Consider the following 19,982-nt stretch of genomic DNA (forward strand, 5'->3'; position numbering starts at 1 on the left):
AATACATTTTAGGAGCGTCACCTTTTAGTCTTTCCAAATCATGACACAGTTTAGATGAATTCCTGGCTGACTCATAAACAGCACACCTGGTAATTACACTGAAATTACAGAAACCCTCCAGTCCAAATCCAGTCACCACCACCTTGCACAGCCCCCTCCTGAGAGCTGTTTCTGAACACTCAGTGATGGGAGAACAAAGCTTTCATGGCAAGGTCAATGACAGCTTCTGTTCGCTCTCGGTCCAAATCCGGTGTCCTTTTACCTCCCCAAATTACAATGACAGGTCACCTCCACAGCTCAAGCTTTGGTCAGTGCTGACAAACCGAACCCTGCCAAAACACAAAAGTACTGTGCATCTCTCCAATCTTCACTTTTTGAGGTGACACAGAGCGGCTGACTCTGACTCATAGCGACTAACATTTTAATACATTTTCCTAGAGCCCAAATTTTCTCAAACTATTTCTGAATAAAAAATGCCGTGGGAAGCCTAAGGGAAAGGTCCTTGCACGAGAGATGAGGTAGCTGGGTCGGGGTCCTGGCTCTGCCACTAACTGGCTGGGTGAAACTGAGGAGGTCTTTCGGGTCCTGAATTTCGCCAACTCCCAAAAAAGCTGGATTTAGATGACCCCTAAGATCCCCTTGGAGGTCTCCAGGATAACCAGGAGCCCAATTCCACAACAGACTATTCTAAGTTTACCGAATACAATCCCCCATTTTCAAAGGCCAAGAATCCGAAGTGAAAGCCGCCCACCTCCCTCCCGGTCCAGGGCTCTGCCCACATCACACCGCCACTCCAGGGAACGCGAATCCCGAGAGGGAGGCGCCCTCCCTTTGTCTGGACTCTCGCGGCGGGCACGCAGCCTATTCCATCTGGGAGTTTTCTGGCTTTGTTTTTGCCCCTTGCACACTCCATCTAGCTGGCAAGGGCAAAGCGAGGGCGCCTGGGCCAGACCTTAACTCAATCCAGACCGCCAGACGCGACGGCAGCCGCACCTGCTGCAGAGGTGGCGGTGGGCGGCCCCGTTCCCACCGAGCCCTCCTCAGGGCGAGCCCGGGGTAAAACGGTTCCCCTCTCGTGACCCGGCTTTGGCCCGTCCCCCGCCCCCGCGCCAGGCCGCCTCCCCAAGCAGCCGTACCTGCTCCGCCACGGGGCGACCCCGCGCAGCAGCCTCAGGAACTGCGGCCCCACGGGCGCCGCCATCTTGTCTCCTCCTTCTCGGCGGGTCACGCCCCCCTTCGCGTTCGGGGCGCACGCGTCTGACGTCAGGAGCCCGAGCTCACGCGGCCAATGAAGAACGCGGGACGGGCTGGGTGTCTCGCGCTGCTCCCCGCCCCGCCAGCCTGGCGCCGCCGGCACCCCGGAGCCGGGCTGGAGAGGTGCGGGCGGGGCCGGGCCCTGCTCTGCAAGCCCGGGCCTGGGCTAGGCGGGGCCGGTCACCCTTCCTTCCTCTGGCGTGCGTTTCCACCTGCGCCTAGGAAATCTGACTCGCCCAGCGTCCGAGAATGTACCAGCTGAGCCGGTTGGCTAATTTTACAGATGGAGACGAGAGCATCTTCCACTCAGTTACCAATGATTAAGCGCTTCCTAAGAGCGAGGCTCTGTTGCGAGCGCTTTGCGTGCATGGTGTCTGGGTCTTCCCTTCCCAGACTGAGGGAATACAGCTCCACTTTGTCCTCCCGCAAGCTGCGAATCACAGTTGCCTTCACCAGACATTTGACATGGGAGGGTTACGTCACCTGGTGCCTGCGATTATTTCTGTGTGCTTATTTTACCCCAACTAGGACATAACCAGCCTCTACAGGGAACCCAACAGGCACCAGGTTTTGTATTGGAGGGGGGCCACAATCTAGTTTTTAAAAATCTTGAGGGGAAAAAATCGCATAGAATTTGTTTTACTATTCATAGAATTTGTTTTGAGTAACTCAAAACGGAGGTGGAGATTGTGGGGTGGAGTTATTTCAAAATGAAGTGCATTTGAGGAAACTAAATATGCACGTGCAAAAGAATGAAGGGGCCCTTACCTTACACCATATACAAAAAATTCGCTCTAAGTGGATCAAAGACCCAAACTTAAGAGTTAAAACTATTAAAACTCCCAAAAGAAAAGATAAAGGAAATCTTCATGATATTGGATTTGTAAATGATTTCTTGGCTATTACACCAAAAACGGAGGCAACGAAACAGGGTAAATTGGACTCCCCTCAAAATTAAGAACTTGTGTGCATCAAGGGACACCACTCTGCTCCCCATTCTCACCTCCCCAGCCCTATGCGGTGAGGGTGATCTGCTTTCTGTCTCCATGGATTTCCGTATTCTGGATTTCGATGTGAATGGGATCATATAGTATGCGGACTTTCGTAACTGGATTCTTTCACTTAGCAAAACGTTTTTCAGGTTTGTTCATGTTGTAACATTTTCAGTACTTGATTCCTTTTAATGGCTGAACAATATTCCACTGTACGGATATACCACCTTTGTTTATCCATTCATAATCGATGGACATAATCATCTCTCCCTTTTTATTTTTATGAATAATTGCTGCTATGGACATTCATGTACAAGTTACTGTATGGACATACATTTTCATTTCTGTTGGGTTTACCTAACAGTGGAATTGCTGGGTTGTAGTAACTCCATGTTTAAATGCTTCAGACTCCTCTGGCTACTTCCCGGCTGCCTTTTGGAACCTGTCCTGGCCTAGAAGCTTCCAGCTACTTCTGTCTTGACAATAGTCTCCTCTGCTCAGGGTAAGGAAGCAGAATATGGATTTCGTGCATTGATAGATTTTGTGTCATCTCATTTTTTCCTTACCTCATCCCATTAGAAACACTTTGGAGTGAGGAGTCTCTTGGTAAAATCCTAGGAGGAGGAGTTTCCTGAGTCCAAGAAGAGATGATTATCCTCCAGAGCAGAGCAGGATTCACTGTCTCTTTTTGTAAATACAGTTTTATTGGAATATAGCCACACCCATTTGCTTTTATATCATCCATGGCTGCCTTCCTGCTATATCTGCAGAGTTGAGTAGCTGCCACAAAGACTTCGAAGTATTGCTTGCGAACTGTAAAACGTTTACTATCTGACCCTTTACAGAAGAAGTTTGCCTTCCCCTAGTCTGGAGTGCCCTGCCTGGCCAGACAGAGGGAATGACTGTGGGTTTCTGCCCTGTCATTAGAGTGAAGACGGCATCAAAGGTGGGGGCCGACAACAACTTCAAGAAAAATGCAGGAGTGGCGGTTGGTTATAGTTCACCAAGAGAGAAGAGGGTCTCCATGGGATGACTTATGCTCTTTGACCTTCAGTCTACCAAAACTAGCACTCAGAGGAATCTGGATCAGGTTAGCTGTCCTGAGATACGTGGGCAAAGACACAGAGGGCTTGCTGGAGAACAGGAAAGGCCAGGGGGGATTTGCTGATGAGGTCAGAGTGAGCAAAAGGGCGAGTTGGTACTTGGCCATTTCAGAGGGGCAAAGGACGTGGCTTCCAGCGTCTCAGCTCGTATCTGTAGATTGTGGGCACAGACACTTTCGACAGAAATCCTAGCACAGTTTTGCAGAGGAAGGTAATTGTTGTAACACTTTTCAAGAGTGAATACCACCGCCAACAAAAACAAAAGACACCGATATACAACCTCTTGTTTTTAGCACACACACATATATTCCAACTCTCATAAGTTTTAAAATATATACATATATGTGTATGTGTATATATATATATATTTAAGAATATATATATATATACGTATGTTGTGTATAAAATCTTTACATATAAAATCTTTAAATCCTCCTTCCAGTTCTGTGATTTTAAGGCAGTATGCGCCTGATTGGGGATCCTGTTCCATAACATTTTCAAATAACAAATAAGTTCTAGACTGTATCTCTTTAATTGGAAGGAGGGAGAGTAGTAGGTAGGAAAAATGCAGCATTAGACACCAACATGCCCGTGACGAGCTGCCAATATGAAAAGGGGTCTCTAAGGAGGGCAGGCAAGTTCTCAGGCCTCTCCTCCAGGTCCTGGCCTTCTAGAGAATGTTATTAAAGTTCTTCCAAAGCTAAATGCTGTGCATGACCTGTAGGCAGATAAATGTAGTTAGTGGGACTAAGTTCACTGCAGGATTGTGGCCACCTTCACTGGCCCAGGAAGCACTGTCTTTGTGCAACAGGAGCAGAGGAGCAACTGATAAATGGCAGAGCCTTATTTGCCTGAAACACATACGTGCAGTTTGTATGATGCAGTTGAAGTGAAGAAATTACCCCAAAAGTAGCTCCTCGGGGACTCTTGGACTACGGTCACCAAATTCTATCTTTCAGTTGCCATTGCTAATCCCCCAAAGCATCATCTTAAGTGTAATGCAGGTGGGTTGGAGAGAGCATATTTTTCCAAGTTTACAGGAAAGGAAAGGAATAAATAGAAAGCTGCATGGTTTTAGTAAAAGATAGCTCCCTGCCCATCAACCCTTGTCCTCGCTGTCCCTCCTGTGTATCGAAAAGTGTCCATTCCCTACATCCTGGAGGGGCGAGGCACCCAGTGCCTTTCTTTTGGAGAAGCTGGTGGTGGTGAGCAGACTTGGTTCCAGAGAGCTGTGAGCGAGGCATCACATCAAGTCTCATTTCTACGTTGAAAATGTAGCCTCCTTAGCAGCCTCTGGTAACCTAGGCTACACTGAGGAACCATCCCTATGGCAGTTCCCTAAGCTAGTCTCTGGCTTTAAATAGATGCATACAACATGAAAGATGCACAACTCTTCAAAGGTTCCGCTCTGTCTCCAGTCTGGAAGGTTTGGAGCATTACTGTAATTCTCATCCATCTGAGGCTCCCATCTCAACAACAGAAAATTCAGATAAATAGCGTTCCCAGTAGTTCTGGGCCAGGGCTTGAAATGAACTCTCCACCAACTAGTTATAGGACCCTGGTTAAATGACTTAACCACTCTGATCCTCAGGGACTTACCTGGATGTTGAGTACGGCTTACCTCACGGAATTGTGAGGATGAAATGATACGGCACAATTACAGAGCACCCGGTTAGGTGTGAATTATGCAACTGCGGCTGGGCATTAATTTCTTCTGAAAGGTCCCAGCTGCCAGTAGGGGGCAGAAGGAGCCCAGGATTTAAGAATGAGTTTGCAGTGCCCTGGGATTCAACTCTGAATTTTCAAAGCAGTTTTGCACACTGTGGATGGCGGCGGCCAAACTGTATTAGGGCTTTTGTGGGTCCCAGGTACTTTTGCCTTAATGGAACCCTGCTTCCATAAAAATTAAAATTTATATTGAGCAACTGTATTGATATAAAGACAGTGGAATCCAGGTCTGGTTCCTTATTATAATTATATTCATTTTTTAAATTTAAAATAAATTAAAATCAAAACATTGCTGTGGGCCGCTAGTATTTTTCCCACTGTTTTCCTTGTCTTGTCAGCCCTGAGTCGTGGTGGGGAGGATATGCCATCACTCTTGATGCAGTAAGAGAGGCTGGGCATGGAAGTGTCTTGAATCCTAAGCAGGGTGTATACGTCAGCGAGGGCTGCCATAATAAAACACCACAGACTTGGTGGCCTAAACAGGAGAAATTAATTTCCTCACCGTTCTGGAGGCTAGAAGTCCAAGAAAAAGTTGTCAGCAGGGTTGGTTTCTTTCGTGGCTTCTCCCCTTGGCTTCCTGATGGCCACCTTCTCCTAGTGTCCACCTTCTCCCTGGCCCTTCACACATCCCTGGTGTCTCTTTGTGTGTCCAAATTTGCTCTTCTTGTAAAGACACCAGTCAGGTTGGATTATTTTAATCCAACCTAAGTCTTATTTTAATTTAATCACTTCTTGCAAGGGCCTATCTCTAAATACAGTCACACTCTGAAAGTTCTGGGGGTTAGGACTTCAACATATATATATTTTTTTGGTGTGGGCTGAGGGAGACACAATTATGCCCATAACACAGTGTGACCTTAAGCAGTTGCTTAATGCCTCAAAGTCACCTGTTGATATGGGCCAACAAGGGCAACTATTCCATGGGCACAACAGGATTTTATTTGGGGGTGATGGAAAGGCTCTTGAATCGGAGATGATGATTGTACGACACTGTGAATGTACTGAATGCCACTGAGTTGTTCACTTTAAAATGGTTAATTTTAACAACAAGAAAACAAACAACTCAATTTAAAAATGGGCAAAGGATTGAACACGATTTCATACCCATTAGGATGGCTATAATTAAAAATAAAACAGAATATAACAAGCATCAGAGAGGATGTGGAGAACTTGGAACCCTTGTTCAATGCTGATAGGGGTGTAAATGGTGCAGCCACTCTGAAAACCAGTTTGGCAGATCCTCGGAAAGCTAAGCATAGAAGTGCCTTATGATCCGGCAATTCCGCAGCTAGGCATCTACCCAAAGCAAATGAAAACAGGGACTCAAACAGATAACTCGGTAAGTCAGTGTTCATAACAGGCTTCACCACAATAGTCAAAAGGTGGTAACAACCAGTGTTTATCAATAGATGGAGGATAAACAAAATGTGGCATGCACTATAGAATATTTCTTCAGCCTTATAAAGGAAGGAAACTCTGACACATGCTACAACATGGATGAACCTTGAGGACATTATGCTAAGTGAAAGAAGCCAGGCACGAAAGGACAAATGTTGTATGACTCCATTTATATCAAGTACCTAGAAAAAGCAAATTCATAGGGACAGAAAGTAGAATAGTGGTTACCAGGGGCTGGAAGGGAGGGTGGAATGGGAGTTTTACTTAATGATTACAGAGTTTTTGTTTGGGATGATGAAAAAGTTTTGGAAATAGTGGTGATGACTGCACAACATTGTGAATGTACTTAATGTCACTGAATTATATACTTAATGATGGTTAAAATGGCAAGTAATAGGTCATATGCATTTTACCATAATAAAAGAAATATAATAAAGTAATGAAATAGAGAAATTTTTTTCAAAAAGTAAGTTAATTTTATGTTGTGTGAAATCACCTTAATTTGAAAAATGAGGGGACATCAATCATGAGTTAGATTTGGGGTTCAAACAGGATATGGAGAAGGTGGCAGGAGGGCAGTTTGGTGCTAAGGCATCTTAAGTGTTCTGGAAAAGGACAAAAAAGGAGATTAGCCTTCAGCAAGCATTGTTGAGCGACTACTGCATACTAGGCTCACAGTTAGACCCAGGGACTCCCAGTTGTGGCCCCAAGTCTTCTAGGAGCTCACAACCCCTTGAGGGAGCTCGACATCAACTACTACAGGACAGTGCATCAAGTTCTAGAAGAGCTGTACACAAATAAGGAGATCTGCTCAGCCACAAGAGCGTAACTGCCCAGGGGGGTGACTGGTTCTAGGGTGGAGGTTCTAGGGTGAAGGCAGCCAGCATAATGAACTGGGTGCCCTCGGAGGGTCCAGCTGTGGAGGCTCACTGAGGTTCCCCCAGCTTCGGTTTACAGAATCTGGACATCTTCTCATTATTGGCTGAGAACAGTGACTTCAAAGGGGTGTTGAGGTTTATACGAGAAATTAGGTAAATAGCAATGCTACAAGATGAGAGATTCAGAAAAGATTCCATTTCAAAAGAACTGACTACTGCTGGTGTGATGTTACTGTTTGACCTGGGCGGGCGGGCGCCTGCTCACAGGTGTTAGGGAAGCTCCCCGCTTGGCAGCCTACCTACCTGTCGACCTGCCATCAGTGACAGTGTGTTCTAACGGCGCCTCTGTGACCTGTTGTTCTTCATAGACCCCATCACTACCTGACATCGTATAGATTATATGCTTATTATTTCTACTGCTCACTAGAATATAAAAGAATATTTATGGATTGAATGCCCTGAACTCCTAAGCCTCCATATGTGGCATACTCAAAGGATGGGGCTCCAGCCAACACACAGGTTAACTCAGACTCAACTCTGCATTCAGGTGCACTATTTCTACTTGATATTTGATTTCTCAGTGTGTATAATTTGAGATCAGTAGCTTTTTTGGTGATAAAATAGAGGTTCTTTAGATTAAAATTTTATCAATTGTTAGTTGTATGAGGGGAACCAAAAACCAATATTAAGCACACGATTGAATAACCCAAATACAGTTAGTTATCTAACTGTATGAACAAATTTCTGTCATTTTCGACATTACACTCCATACCCTCTAAAAACAGTGACCTGCCAGCTTGTGACGGGCTTTACCAGCCCCCTGTGTTTTTCTTTCTTAGCATTCGTCAATCTGTCATTTTCTATCTACTTATTACAACTTAAAAATTCATTTAGCAATGGCTGTTTCTCCCCCAGAATCCATACCTCTATTTGCTCACCATTGAATCCCTACTGCCTATTACAATGGGACACGGGGCATGGGAGGTGCTTAACAAATACTTGTAGAATGAATGGTTCCAAGAAGTTGGGACATCACTGCGATGTGCAGAATCAAGTGCTCCTAAACCAGGGCCCAAGTGCTATTAAAAGTAAAGCAATAGCCCTCTTAGAAAAATGCCCTGTTTTTGGATATTAGTCCACTGAACGTGGGCAAATTAGTCCCATTCCCACTGCTACCTGACTTCCCAGTCTTTCCTCAAGGTCCCCACACTTAGCCTTCACTTAAGACCACCCCTGAGGCCAAGGAAAGGAGTAGGGAAGCTGATGCCCCTTCACTCACTGCACAACAGCTTTTCTAGGGAGCCAGGACTGCTGGGTGAAAAGGACTTCCCTGGACCCATCCTTGCAGCAGGTACCCGAGGATCAGCCCACCCTGACTAACCCGCATTGGCCCCCACTGGGCAGTACTTCACCAGATCCAACCAAGGTAAGGTCCCGGCTGCAGCCCCCCTTCAAGTCTTACCTCCCTCCTCTCCTTCGGCATCCTTCAAAGATGCCCACTCCAGCCACAAGCAGTCCCAAGCATACTGCACCACCTTTGCCAGCCCCACGTGGTAGAAAGAAACACAGGCTTAGAAGCTAAATGGACCCCAGTTTGAATGCTGACATCCCAGTTTGATCCCAGCTCTGCAACAAAGTAGCTGTTGGCCTAAAGCAAGTAACTCAGCCTCTCTACTCAGTTTCCTTATCTTTAAAATGGGAACAAGGTGACCAGCTCAGATTCTCAACATCTTTGCCTGTGTGAAGCACATAGGAAGTGCTTGATAAGGGGGGCTTCGACCTTCGCCACCATCGTTGCTCTTATTTCAAGGCTGCTGTCTGGACCGAGACCACACACTTCCTTCCTCCTTCCCTCCCCCACCCACACAGAACACCTCTGACCAGATTTCTTTGCCTCCTCATTCATCCATTTATTTATCATTTTCTAAGTATGTGTTTATGGGATCTCTGTTCTAGATATGGGGGTGAGCCCCATGTTTTTGTGAAGCTTATATTCTCGTGTGAGAAGCTGTGTTCTTAGAGTTCAAACCCCCCCAACCAAAAAAATGAATGTTTTCTTCTGTGATGTGTGTGGCATTTGCAAAGTTATTATTGAAAAATATAAGGCACTGTTTTGTTTTTAAAAAGTTAATTATTAGCTGGAGTTTGAACATGTGGTTATACCATCTAAGAGTTAAATACCAATTCCAAAAATTACATATAAAATATCACATGATTAACTTTACATATAATTAATGTTGTTAGGTATTAGGAAGGACACTCAGAAATACTGCAGCTTCCCTAATTTGGGTAGGCAGCAATAATTGGTGCAAAAGTCTCCTGTAAGGGGTGATATCTGCAGTGAGACCTTGGAGTATGCAAAATAACAGCTCCCCCAAGATGTCCACATCCTATTCCTCAGAGACTATGATGCATGACAAAGAGAATTTAAGATTGCAAATGAATTGAGATTATCCATTGTAATCATGGGGTTATTTAAACAAGGAAGGCAGGACAGTCAAGGGTGCAGAAGCATGAGAAAGATTCAACCACCATTTCTGGCTTTGAAAATGGAATGAAGCCAAGAGCTGAGAAATGCAGCTAACTCTGAAACCTGGAAAGAGCAAAGAAACTGATTCTCCCCTAGAGTATCCAGGAGGAATGCAGTCCTGCTGGCATCTTTAATTTAGCCCAGTGAGACCCATTCTGGACTTCTGACCTCCAGAAGTGTAAGATAATAAATTTGTGATGTTATAGGCCACCAAGTTTGTGATAATTTATTACAGCAGTAAAAGGAAACTAATATAGACCTGAAGGAAGAGTGGAGAAGTAAGGGAAGGAGGAAGACATGAGGTAGGAAATACTGTTCCATACAGAGGAACAGGCAGTGCAAACCCTTCAGCATTATTTGGGGAACTGAAATGCACCCTGGGAGAGGAGTAGAGAGTAGCCAAGATGAGGCTGGTAAGAGGGCCTGACCAGGCAGGCATTTGGGGTTTTATCTTAATATAACTGAGAGCCACCGAAGTATTTGGAGGAAGGAACAACATCAAAAAGAATAAAACAATAGAAAGAATCAATGAAAGCAGGCGCCAGTTCTTCGAGAAAATAAACAAAATAGATAAACTGCTAGCCAGACTTACAAAGAAAAAAAGAGAGTCTACACAATAAACAGAATCAGAAATGAGAAAGAAAAAGTCACTATGGGCATCACAGAAATATGAAGAATTATTAGAGAATACTATGAAAAATTATATGGTAACAAGTTGGATAACCCAGAAGAAACAGTCAACTTTCTAGAAAGACACAACCTTCCAGGGCTGACCCATGAAGAAAGAGAAAATCTGAACAGACCAATTACCAGCAACAAAATTGAAGTGGCAATAAAAAAACTACCTAAAAAGAAAATGCATGGACCAGATGGCTTCACCACTGAATTTTTTTTAACTTTTTTTTATGAAGGTATTATTGATATACACTCTTATGAAGGTTTCACATGAAAAACAATATGGCTACTATATTCACCCATTTTATTAAGTCCCCACCCATACCCCAATGCAGTCACTGTCCATCAGTGTAGTAAGATGCCACAGAGTCACTATATGCCTTTTCTGTGCTATCCTGTCTTCCCCACGATCCCCCACACCATGTCTGCCAACCATAATACCCCTCAATCCCCTTCTTACTCCCTCCCCACCTGCCCTCCTCCACCCCTCCCCTTTGGTAACTGCTAGTCCCTTCTTGGAGTCTTTCACTGCTGAATTTTATCAAACATTTAGTGAAGACCTAGTACCTATCCTCCTTAAAGTATACTTCCAAACTCACTCTATGAGGCCAGCATCACTCTAATACCAAAACCAGGCAAAGATACCACAGAAAAGAAAATTACAGACCAATATCCCTGATGAACATAGATACAAAAATACTCAACAAAATATTTGCAAACCAAATTCAAAAATACATCAAAAAGATCATCTATCATGATCAAGTAGGATTTATTCCAGGGATGCAAGGATGGTACAATATTTGAAAATCCATCAATATCATTCACCACATCAACAAAAAGAAGGACAAAAACAACATGATCATCTTCGTAGACGCTGAAAGAGCATTTGACAAAATTTAACATACATTCATGATAAAAACTCTCAACAAAATGGGTATAGAGGGCAAGTACCTCAACATAACAAAGGCCATATATGACAAACCCACAGCCAACATCATACTGAACAGTGAGAAGCTGAAAACTTTTCCTTTAAGATCAAGAACAAGACAAGGATGCCCACTCTCCCCACTTGTATTCAACATAGTTCTGGAGGTCCTCACCACAGCAATCAGACAACACAAAGAAATAAAAGGCATCCAGATTGATAAGGAAGAAGTTAAAACAGTCCCTGTTTGCAGATAACATGATACTGTACATAAACCCTAAAAAAACCCACCCCAAAACTACTAGAACTAATAACTGAATTCAGCAAAGTTAGAGAATGCAAAATTAATACACAGAAATCTGTTGCATTCCTAGATACTAATGATGAACTAGCAGAGAGAGAAATCAGGAAAACAAAGTCATTCAGAGTTGCATCAAAAAGAATAAACTACCTAGGAATAAACCTAACCAAGGAAGTGAAAGACCTATACTCCAAAAACTACAAGACACTCACAAGAGAAATTAAAGAAGATACCAATAAATGGGAACACATCCCGTGCTCATGGATAGGAAGAATTAATATTTTGACAAATGGCCATCCTGCCTAAAGCAATCTACAGATTCAATGCAATCTCTATCAAAATGCCGACAGCATTCTTCAACGAACTAGAGCAAGTAGTTCTAAAATTCATATGCAACCACAAAAGATCCCAAATAGCCAAAGCAAACCTGAGAAGGAAGAATAAAGTGGGGGGGATCACACTCCCCGACTTCAAGCTCTACTACAAAGCCACAGTAATCAAGACAATTTGTTACTGGCACAAGAACAGACCCATAGATCAATGGAACAGAATAGAGAGCCCAGATATAAACCCAAGCACATATGGTAAATTAGTTTACAATAAAGGAGCCATGGATATACAATGGGGAAATGACAGCCTCTTCAACAACTGGTGTTGGCAAAACTGGACAGCTACTTGTAAGAGAACGAAACTGGATTACTATCTAACTCCATACACAAAAGTAAACTCAAAATGGATCAAAGACCTGAATGTAAGTCATGAAACCATAAAACTCCTAGAAGAAAACATAGGCAAAAATCTCTTGAATATAAATATGAGCAATTTTTTCCTGAACACATCTCCTCGGGCAAGGGAAACAAAAGCAAAAATGAACAAATGGGACTACATCAAGCTAAAACACTTCTGTATAGCAAAGGACACCATCAGTAGAACAAAAAGGCACCCTACAGTATGTGAGAACATATTCATAAATGACATATCCGATGATGGGCTCACATACAAAATATCTAAAGCACTCATACGCCTCAACACCCAGAAAGCAAATAATCTAATTAAAAAATGGGCAGAGGATATGAACAGACACTTCTCCAAGAAGAAATTCAGATGGCCAACAGGCATGAAAAGATGCTCCACATCACTAATTGTCAGGGAAATTCAAATTAAAACCACAATGAGATATCACCTCACACTAGTTAGGATGGCCAACATTGAAAAGACTAGGAATAACAAATGCTGGTGAGGAAGTGGAGAAAGGGGAACCCTCCTACACTGCTAGTGGGAATGTAAATTAGTTCAACCATTGTGGAAAGTAGTATGGAGGTTCCTCAAAAAACTAAAAATAGAAATACCATTTGAGCCAGGAATTCCACTATTAGGAATTTACCCAAAGGAAACAAGATCTCAGATTGAAAAAGACATATGCACCCCTGTGTTTATCACAACACTATTTACAATAGCCAAGATATGGAAGCAACCTAAGTGTCCATCAGTAGATGAATGGATAAAGAAGATGTGGTACATATACACAATGGCTTCTTATTATTCAGCCATAAGAAGAAAACAAATTCTACCATTTGCAACAACATGGATGGAGCTGGAGGGTATTATGCTCAGTGAAATAAGTCAGGCAGAGAAAGACAAGTACCAAGTGATTTCCCTCATTTGTGGAGTATAACACTGAAGCAAAACTGAAGGAACAAAACAGCAGCAGACTTAGACTCCAGGAAAGAACTAATAGTTACCATAGGGAAGGGGTAGGGAAGGGTCTGTGGGGAGGGAGGGAGAAGGGGACTGAAGGGTATTAGGATTGGCACACATGGTGTGTAGGGGGTCACAGGGGAGACAGTGTAGCACAGAGAAGTAGTGACTCTGTGGCATCTTACTATGCTGATGGACAGTGACTACAATGGGGGGTGGGGCGGGGACTTGATAATATGGGTGAATGTAGTAACCACTATGTGAAACCTTCGTAAGAGTGTATATGAATGATACCTTAATAAAAAAAATGTGAAAAACATGAGGTATCACCTCACACCAGTCAGAAAGCTAACTTTTGAAAAGATAAGAAATAGCACGTGTTTTCAAGGATGCAGAGAAAAGGGAACCCTAGTGCACTCTTGGTGGAAATGTAAATTAGTGCAGCTACTATTGAAAACAGTATGGAGGTTCCTCAAAATATTAAAAATAGAACTACCATATGATGCAGCAATTCCACTTATGGGTATTTATCCACAGGAAATTAAAACACTAACTTAAGAAGATCTATGCACTCCTATGTTAACTATAGAATTATTTACAATAGCCAAGATACAATAGAAGCAATGTAAGTGTTCCTCAATAGATGAATGGATAAATAAATTGTGGAATATATACACAAGGGAATATTACTTGGCCATAAAAAAGATTGAAATCTTGCCATTTGCAAAAACATGGATGTACCTTGAGGGCAATATGCTAAATGAAATCAGTCAGAGAGAAAAAGGCAAATACCATTTGTTCTCATTTACATGTAGAATCTAAAAGAACAAACTGAACTCATAAATACAGAGAACAGATTGGTGGTTACCAGAGATAGGGGTGGGGTAGGGGAAATGGGTGAAGGTGGTCAAAGGTACAAAGTTATAAAATAAATAAGGCATGGGGATGAAATCTACAGCATAGTGACTCTAGTTAATAATACTGTTATTATGCATTTGAAAGTTGCTAAAAGAATAGATCTTAAATGGTCTCATCAAAAGAAAAATATTTGTAATTGTGTGGTGATAGATGTTAACTAGATTTATTGTGGTGATCATTTAGCAACATGCAAAAATATTAAATCACTATGGTATAGAGCTGAAACTATTATTTTATGTGTCAATTATAATGCAGTTAAAAAAATAGATACTGAGAGGTCATGTGGTTTTCTGAGATTCACAGTGTCTGTAAATGGAATGGCTGGGCTAGACACTCCAGTCTGACTCCTAGGCTACTCCATCTCATTCATATTGTCTGACATTTTCCAAGATGACTGTTTTATGACTCCTATGCCTTCCAAAGAGTACTGGGATAATGAGTACTTAAGAGCAACAATAGAATTCTGTTGCCAGTGAGTGAATCCAGAGCTAAGGTGGAGGCGGGTGTTAGGAATGCCAAAGGCATTTAAGCCCATTTCGGCAAACACAAGTTTTGTTACTTCATGTTGTGGGAGCTTTAATATCTGAGTGGTTTGCAGCCTGCAGTCCCTAGAAGAAATACCAAGGATCCTAATGAAATGTATATTTCTGTGCCTTTGAAGCTGAGGCTAGAAACACTGGCAAAGACAGATAACTTGTTTCACAAAGCAGATTTTTGAAAGGATTTCTTAGGTCACACATTGGTTATACGGTTATGTCTCAGGCAGAGCAAGTTTTTGGCTAGTTCTGCCTATAATTGTTAACAGTTTTCTTATTTACACTTGGCGGTAGATTGAATTATACCCCCCCTGTTCTTCATACCTTCCCTGTATTATATTCAATCAGCTAAGCCCGGCTGACATGAAGTCCTAAGCCACTGATCTGAGCCCATTCTAGATCAGCTGAACCGCTGTTGACCTGTGGACCTGAGAGCATGAGAATAAACGCTGTTTTCCTCCACTGAATTTGGGGTGGTTTGTTATGCAGCAATATTCCAACAATAGCTTGCTAATACACACTAGGAATGTACTCCTAATTAGATTTTGTACATACAGTGTAAGAATACAACAGTTTATATTCTGCTTTTTTCTTTCCAAAGGAATTCTTTTAAAATGTATAATTTTTTATCTTGCTAACTTTGTCCTGACTTAATCTTGCCAAGAATATTATTAGCATTTTGAGATGGTCAGTTCTTTAAAAGAAAGTTTCCTCTGAGTTTGAAGTTGACAGGAGCACCCCTTATTTCATCACATCCACCTGGAGCATCACAGGGAAATGAAGCGATTCGCTAAGTGAGGATGTAGCCTCCTTCTTCTAAAGTTCTTTTTCTTCCAAGGCCAAGAAGAGGTATCAGGACTTTGACATCTTTGTTCTAGTAATGCACTTACGTTCATATTCCTTAGTTGGGAAATCCTTTTCCAGAAGAATCCCGTTTGGCATTCGCCTTCCTGCAGCAGAGGTCTCCAGACAATGCCAGCTCTCCTCCAGCTGACTGCACCATCTCTTCAAATCCCAACTGGTGCAGAAATGCTCCAATACGTTGCTATGATGGTCTACTCTATAGCGACGAAATGACCCAGACCTTTGCATAGCAACCTGAGTAAATCTCAAAAATAAGATACCGCTTGAAAATAACCAAGATACTAATCGATACATACCAAGTAAATGATTTTAAAAACACAACACATATCGTGTCTGCCCATGAACGCTGGCAAGTAAGCTTTGTTCAAGTCTCCCCTCCAATTGCCATCATGCCTATGTTAGTCTCCCAAACATCCCCAACAGCTGTGGAGGCTCTTCACGGGAGGGCTGAGCTCTGGAATGACCGATGAGAGTCTGAGGAGCCACGCAAGCAACAGGAAGCTCACGGACTGTGTGGCAGACAGATCCAAACACCGATGCTCCAGGCCCTGTGGGCTTGTCTCCCATGTCACGGCGGACGAGGTGGGCGCAGCCACGGATGCAGGCCTCACGAGACGGAGGGAAGAGTTGTGCGGCCAAAGAGATGAATCTCAAAGACTTGGGGCCCACTTAATTCTGAAAAAGATTTGTGTTGGTGGCATTAAAGATGCTAAAGAATCTCACCAAATGGATGATTTTGAACAGTGTGGGAAACTGAAGCGATTGGAATCATGGCTCGGTGAGGCTGCTGCAAAAGGAGGGAGGATTTGCTTTTGTAATAACCCGTGATGACCATGACTATAGACAGTCATTTGGAAATACCATACGGGGAATGGCTACAGCTGTGAAGCGAGGCAAGCACTGTCTATGCAAGACACGGCTAGTGCTTTGTTCAGCCAGAGGCCAAAGTGCTTCTGGGGACTTTGCTGGAGGTCGTGGAGGTGGTTTTTGTGGCAACAACGCTGGGCGTGGAGGAAACTTGAGCAGTTAAGGTGACTGCTGGCAGCTGTGATGGTCGCGGCAGTGGCCATGTCTGTGACGGGTTGGTAATGATGGAAATGTTTTTTCAGGTGGTGGAAGCGTGATAATTTGGGCAATCATGAAAATCTGCAAATTCTTCACCCATGAAATAACACTTTGGAGGCAGGCACTCTGGGCCTTATGGTGGTGGAGGCCGGCCAATACTTTGCCAAACTATGAAACCAGGGTGGGCTGTGCTGTGGTCCCAGCAGTAGCTGTTCTTGTGGCAGAAGGTTTCAATTACTGCCAGGAAACAAAACTTAGTGGGGGAGAGCCAGAGAGGTGACATGGAAGTCACAACAGATCTGTGCCCTTGGCCAAGCACAGAGGTGGCAGGGCCTAGCTGCTGCAAAGACATGTTTTAGGCAGTATTCAGGTGTATGGGCAAAAATCTTAAGTGCTGTATTTGTGACTACTTGCGTAACAGGTTATTTTAGTTTCTGCTCTGTGTGAACTGGAAAGCATTCCAACACAGGGTTTTAACGCAGGCTTTTTTTTTTCCACCCATGCTGTTCATTGCTAAATGTAGTCTGATGCTGCTGCTGAATAAATGTCTTAAAAAAAACACATACAAATAATGTCCTAAGTTCCTTATGGAGAGACAGAGACAGAGAGGAGCTGGAGCACTGAAGGACAAATACAAACCTTTTGTTCGTGGCTGTCTCTAGGGAGTATGGGGGAGCTGCAACAGGGACTGATAATTTATTGGGACTTCGGTGATATCTGTAATGTTTTCTTTCTTTTAAACATGACTGGAAGAAATTTGAAAAGTATTAACCCTCGTTAATTCTGGTGTGTTGTTCTTTGCTCTTTTCTGCAACTTTTACATTTCTTAGAAAAAAAAATCTTTTCCACCCATCCCACAGCACTTCTACTTATACCATAAAATTTGCCAGTCTGGCCTTACAATGAACATGTATAATGTTGCAGGGGGGCACGGGGAGGGCTGTGCAACACAGAGAAGACAAGTAGTGACTCTATAGTATCTTACTGTGCTGATGGACAGTGACTAATGGGGTGTGTGGGGGGGGCGACTTGCTGAAGGGGGGAGTCTAGTAAACATGTTCCTCATGTAATTGTACATTAATGATACAAAAAAAACCCACAAAACTTGCCAGTCGGCCTCCTCTCAGTTCTGACCCAGGTGTCTGTCTTCCCCACCTGCCTGCAGCTTCCAGAAGCCTGGCTTGATAGCTTTGTGCCCCATGGTGCCCCAGTGAGTCAGGATACATCCGTCTGTTCAACAAGTGCCTGTGTGCAGGGGCTGAGCAAGGGGTGAAGTGGAGAACAAGGCCTTGCCCAGGGCAGTGGGGGGCCCTTGAGGAATGAGCAGGCAGTTCAGAGGGTGGGGGTTGCATGAGCTGAGGAAGCATCTAAGAGGGGTACCCAACAGGGCAGGGAGCAGTGGGGCCAGAGAGGGAAGGGGCTGGGAAAAGCCCACAGAGATCCAAAGGAGACATGGAGGCAGGCAGATGAAGGAGCTGGGGGAAAGAATATTGTGCAGGAGCTTCATGGTAAGAGACAGGCTGGAGGATCTGAGGACTGGAAGTTCACAGGGGTGGAGCACCGAGGGGAAGCGGGGCAGGAGGGGAAGGTGTGGGCAGAGGTGCAGGGTTCTGTAGCGCAGCTTCATGTTTGGGTGCAGACTCAAGCTTTAAGCCTCAGCTTCCACATCTACAACAGAGGGATTTAAAACTCTATCTACTTCAAGTTGCTGTGAGAATTCAAGGAGGCAGTAAAATGCTTGGCACCTGTTCAGGGTTCAATAATGCTACTGTCTGAGGGTTGAGGGAAAAGGCATGGACGGATTTTAAGGGGTAGTTCTGATAAGTGCAAAATTGTGTTTTTGCAAAGACCTCAGCAGCAGGTGAAGGACCTGAGGGGTGCCCAGAATTCTCAGCTGTTGCAGTAACTTGGGTATTTGCTTTTGTATTTCCACAATTCAGGAGCCATTTCACCATCTTCAGCAGTCGGAGATTAAAAATGAGAAAGAAAAGGAGAAAGTTCCCCAGACAATTCCTATCCATGCAGGCCTCCACTTGCAACACACCTCCAGGTTTCCCTGCCTGGCCGACCCCCGTGGATGCCAACTCTTAAAACAGGTTAACTCTTCAGCGGGCCCTTCACCGCCTGTGACCTAGAGCCAATCAGACAGCGCAAAGCCAGCGGTGGGTGTGGCTCGAGAGCAGGGCGCAGCCGGACATCAGACGCCTACCCAGTTCCACCCTCTGCCTCTGGACAGCCACCAGCCAGGTCCCCTGAAGAGTAACTGAAGGGAGAATTAAGGGACCTTCAAATACTCAGAGTCAGGGGGATGAAGAGGACTTCGGCAGGTCTACCAGGAAGCGACAAGGTCTGTGAATGAAAGCAGACATTCACTCACAATTGTTGACTGAGCTCCTGCCATATATATCAGGCACTATTTCAGGTGCCTGAGGAGCCGGGAGGTCTCAGAGTGTGTAAGACAGTCCCTGACCTTAAGGAGCTTACATTATAGTGATGAACACATACAGGAGGTGGTGGTTAAGCGCTACAGAATATAAACAGTATCATAAGGATACAGACTGGGAGGAGACACACTTTCAGGAAGAGTGACCTGGGAAGGCCAAGATCTGAATAAAGTGACTGAGGGAGCCCTGCAGAAATGCGGAAGAGCGTTCCGGGCACAGGGGACGGCAACTGAATGTGTTCAAGAACTGCAAAGTTAGTTCTACTCTAATTGCTTCGACCTCCTCAGTGAAATGTGAAAGCAAACCTATCAGCTGACAGTGAGGAGGCAGACGACACTGGAAATTTGAGACTCAAAGATGTCATGAAGGACTCACCCACCACGACCCAGGAAGTTGCTTGAAGAAATAGCAATTTTCTAGAATACTTCTCAAAAAAATACCCAGAAGGAACTGCAGAAATGAGGTTTCCATCACTCAAAGAGGGCAGGACACCACAGAACATTCCTGAATCAGTTTCGACCTGTCCTCTTATTCCTGAGGTCCTACTGATACTAAGATTCTGTGATGGGAGATGCCGAAGAAATAACACTTCCTGGATCACTAGCCTCCCCCTTCTGAAGGCAGAAAAGGTGTACACGCATACTCTTCTCCAGGCAACCGGGAGACCTGACAT

General features: G+C 44.0%; 1 protein-coding gene and 1 pseudogene across 2 annotated transcripts in view; one reads left to right on the forward strand and one right to left on the reverse strand.

Moving 5' to 3' along the window:
- PISD (phosphatidylserine decarboxylase) overlaps nt 1–1,369 on the reverse strand; it is a 38,146-nt gene extending 36,777 nt beyond the window's left edge. The window contains exon 1 of one of the 2 annotated variants that reach the window (XM_073222241.1): nt 1,137–1,369. In XM_073222241.1, coding sequence (XP_073078342.1) covers nt 1,137–1,201 — 65 coding nt within the window. In that variant the 5' untranslated portion in view covers nt 1,202–1,369. The remainder of the gene's footprint in view (nt 1–1,136) is intronic. The other variant, XM_017642770.3, reaches the window with a different exon arrangement.
- Nucleotides 1,370–10,287: 8,918 nt separating this feature from the next.
- On the forward strand, nt 10,288–19,128 carry LOC118967464 (heterogeneous nuclear ribonucleoprotein A1-like; annotated as a pseudogene).
- Nucleotides 19,129–19,982: the final 854 nt, after the last annotated feature.

The sequence above is a fragment of the Manis javanica genome, chromosome 15, assembly GCF_040802235.1.
Source record: "Manis javanica isolate MJ-LG chromosome 15, MJ_LKY, whole genome shotgun sequence".
NCBI lineage: Eukaryota > Metazoa > Chordata > Mammalia > Pholidota > Manidae > Manis > Manis javanica.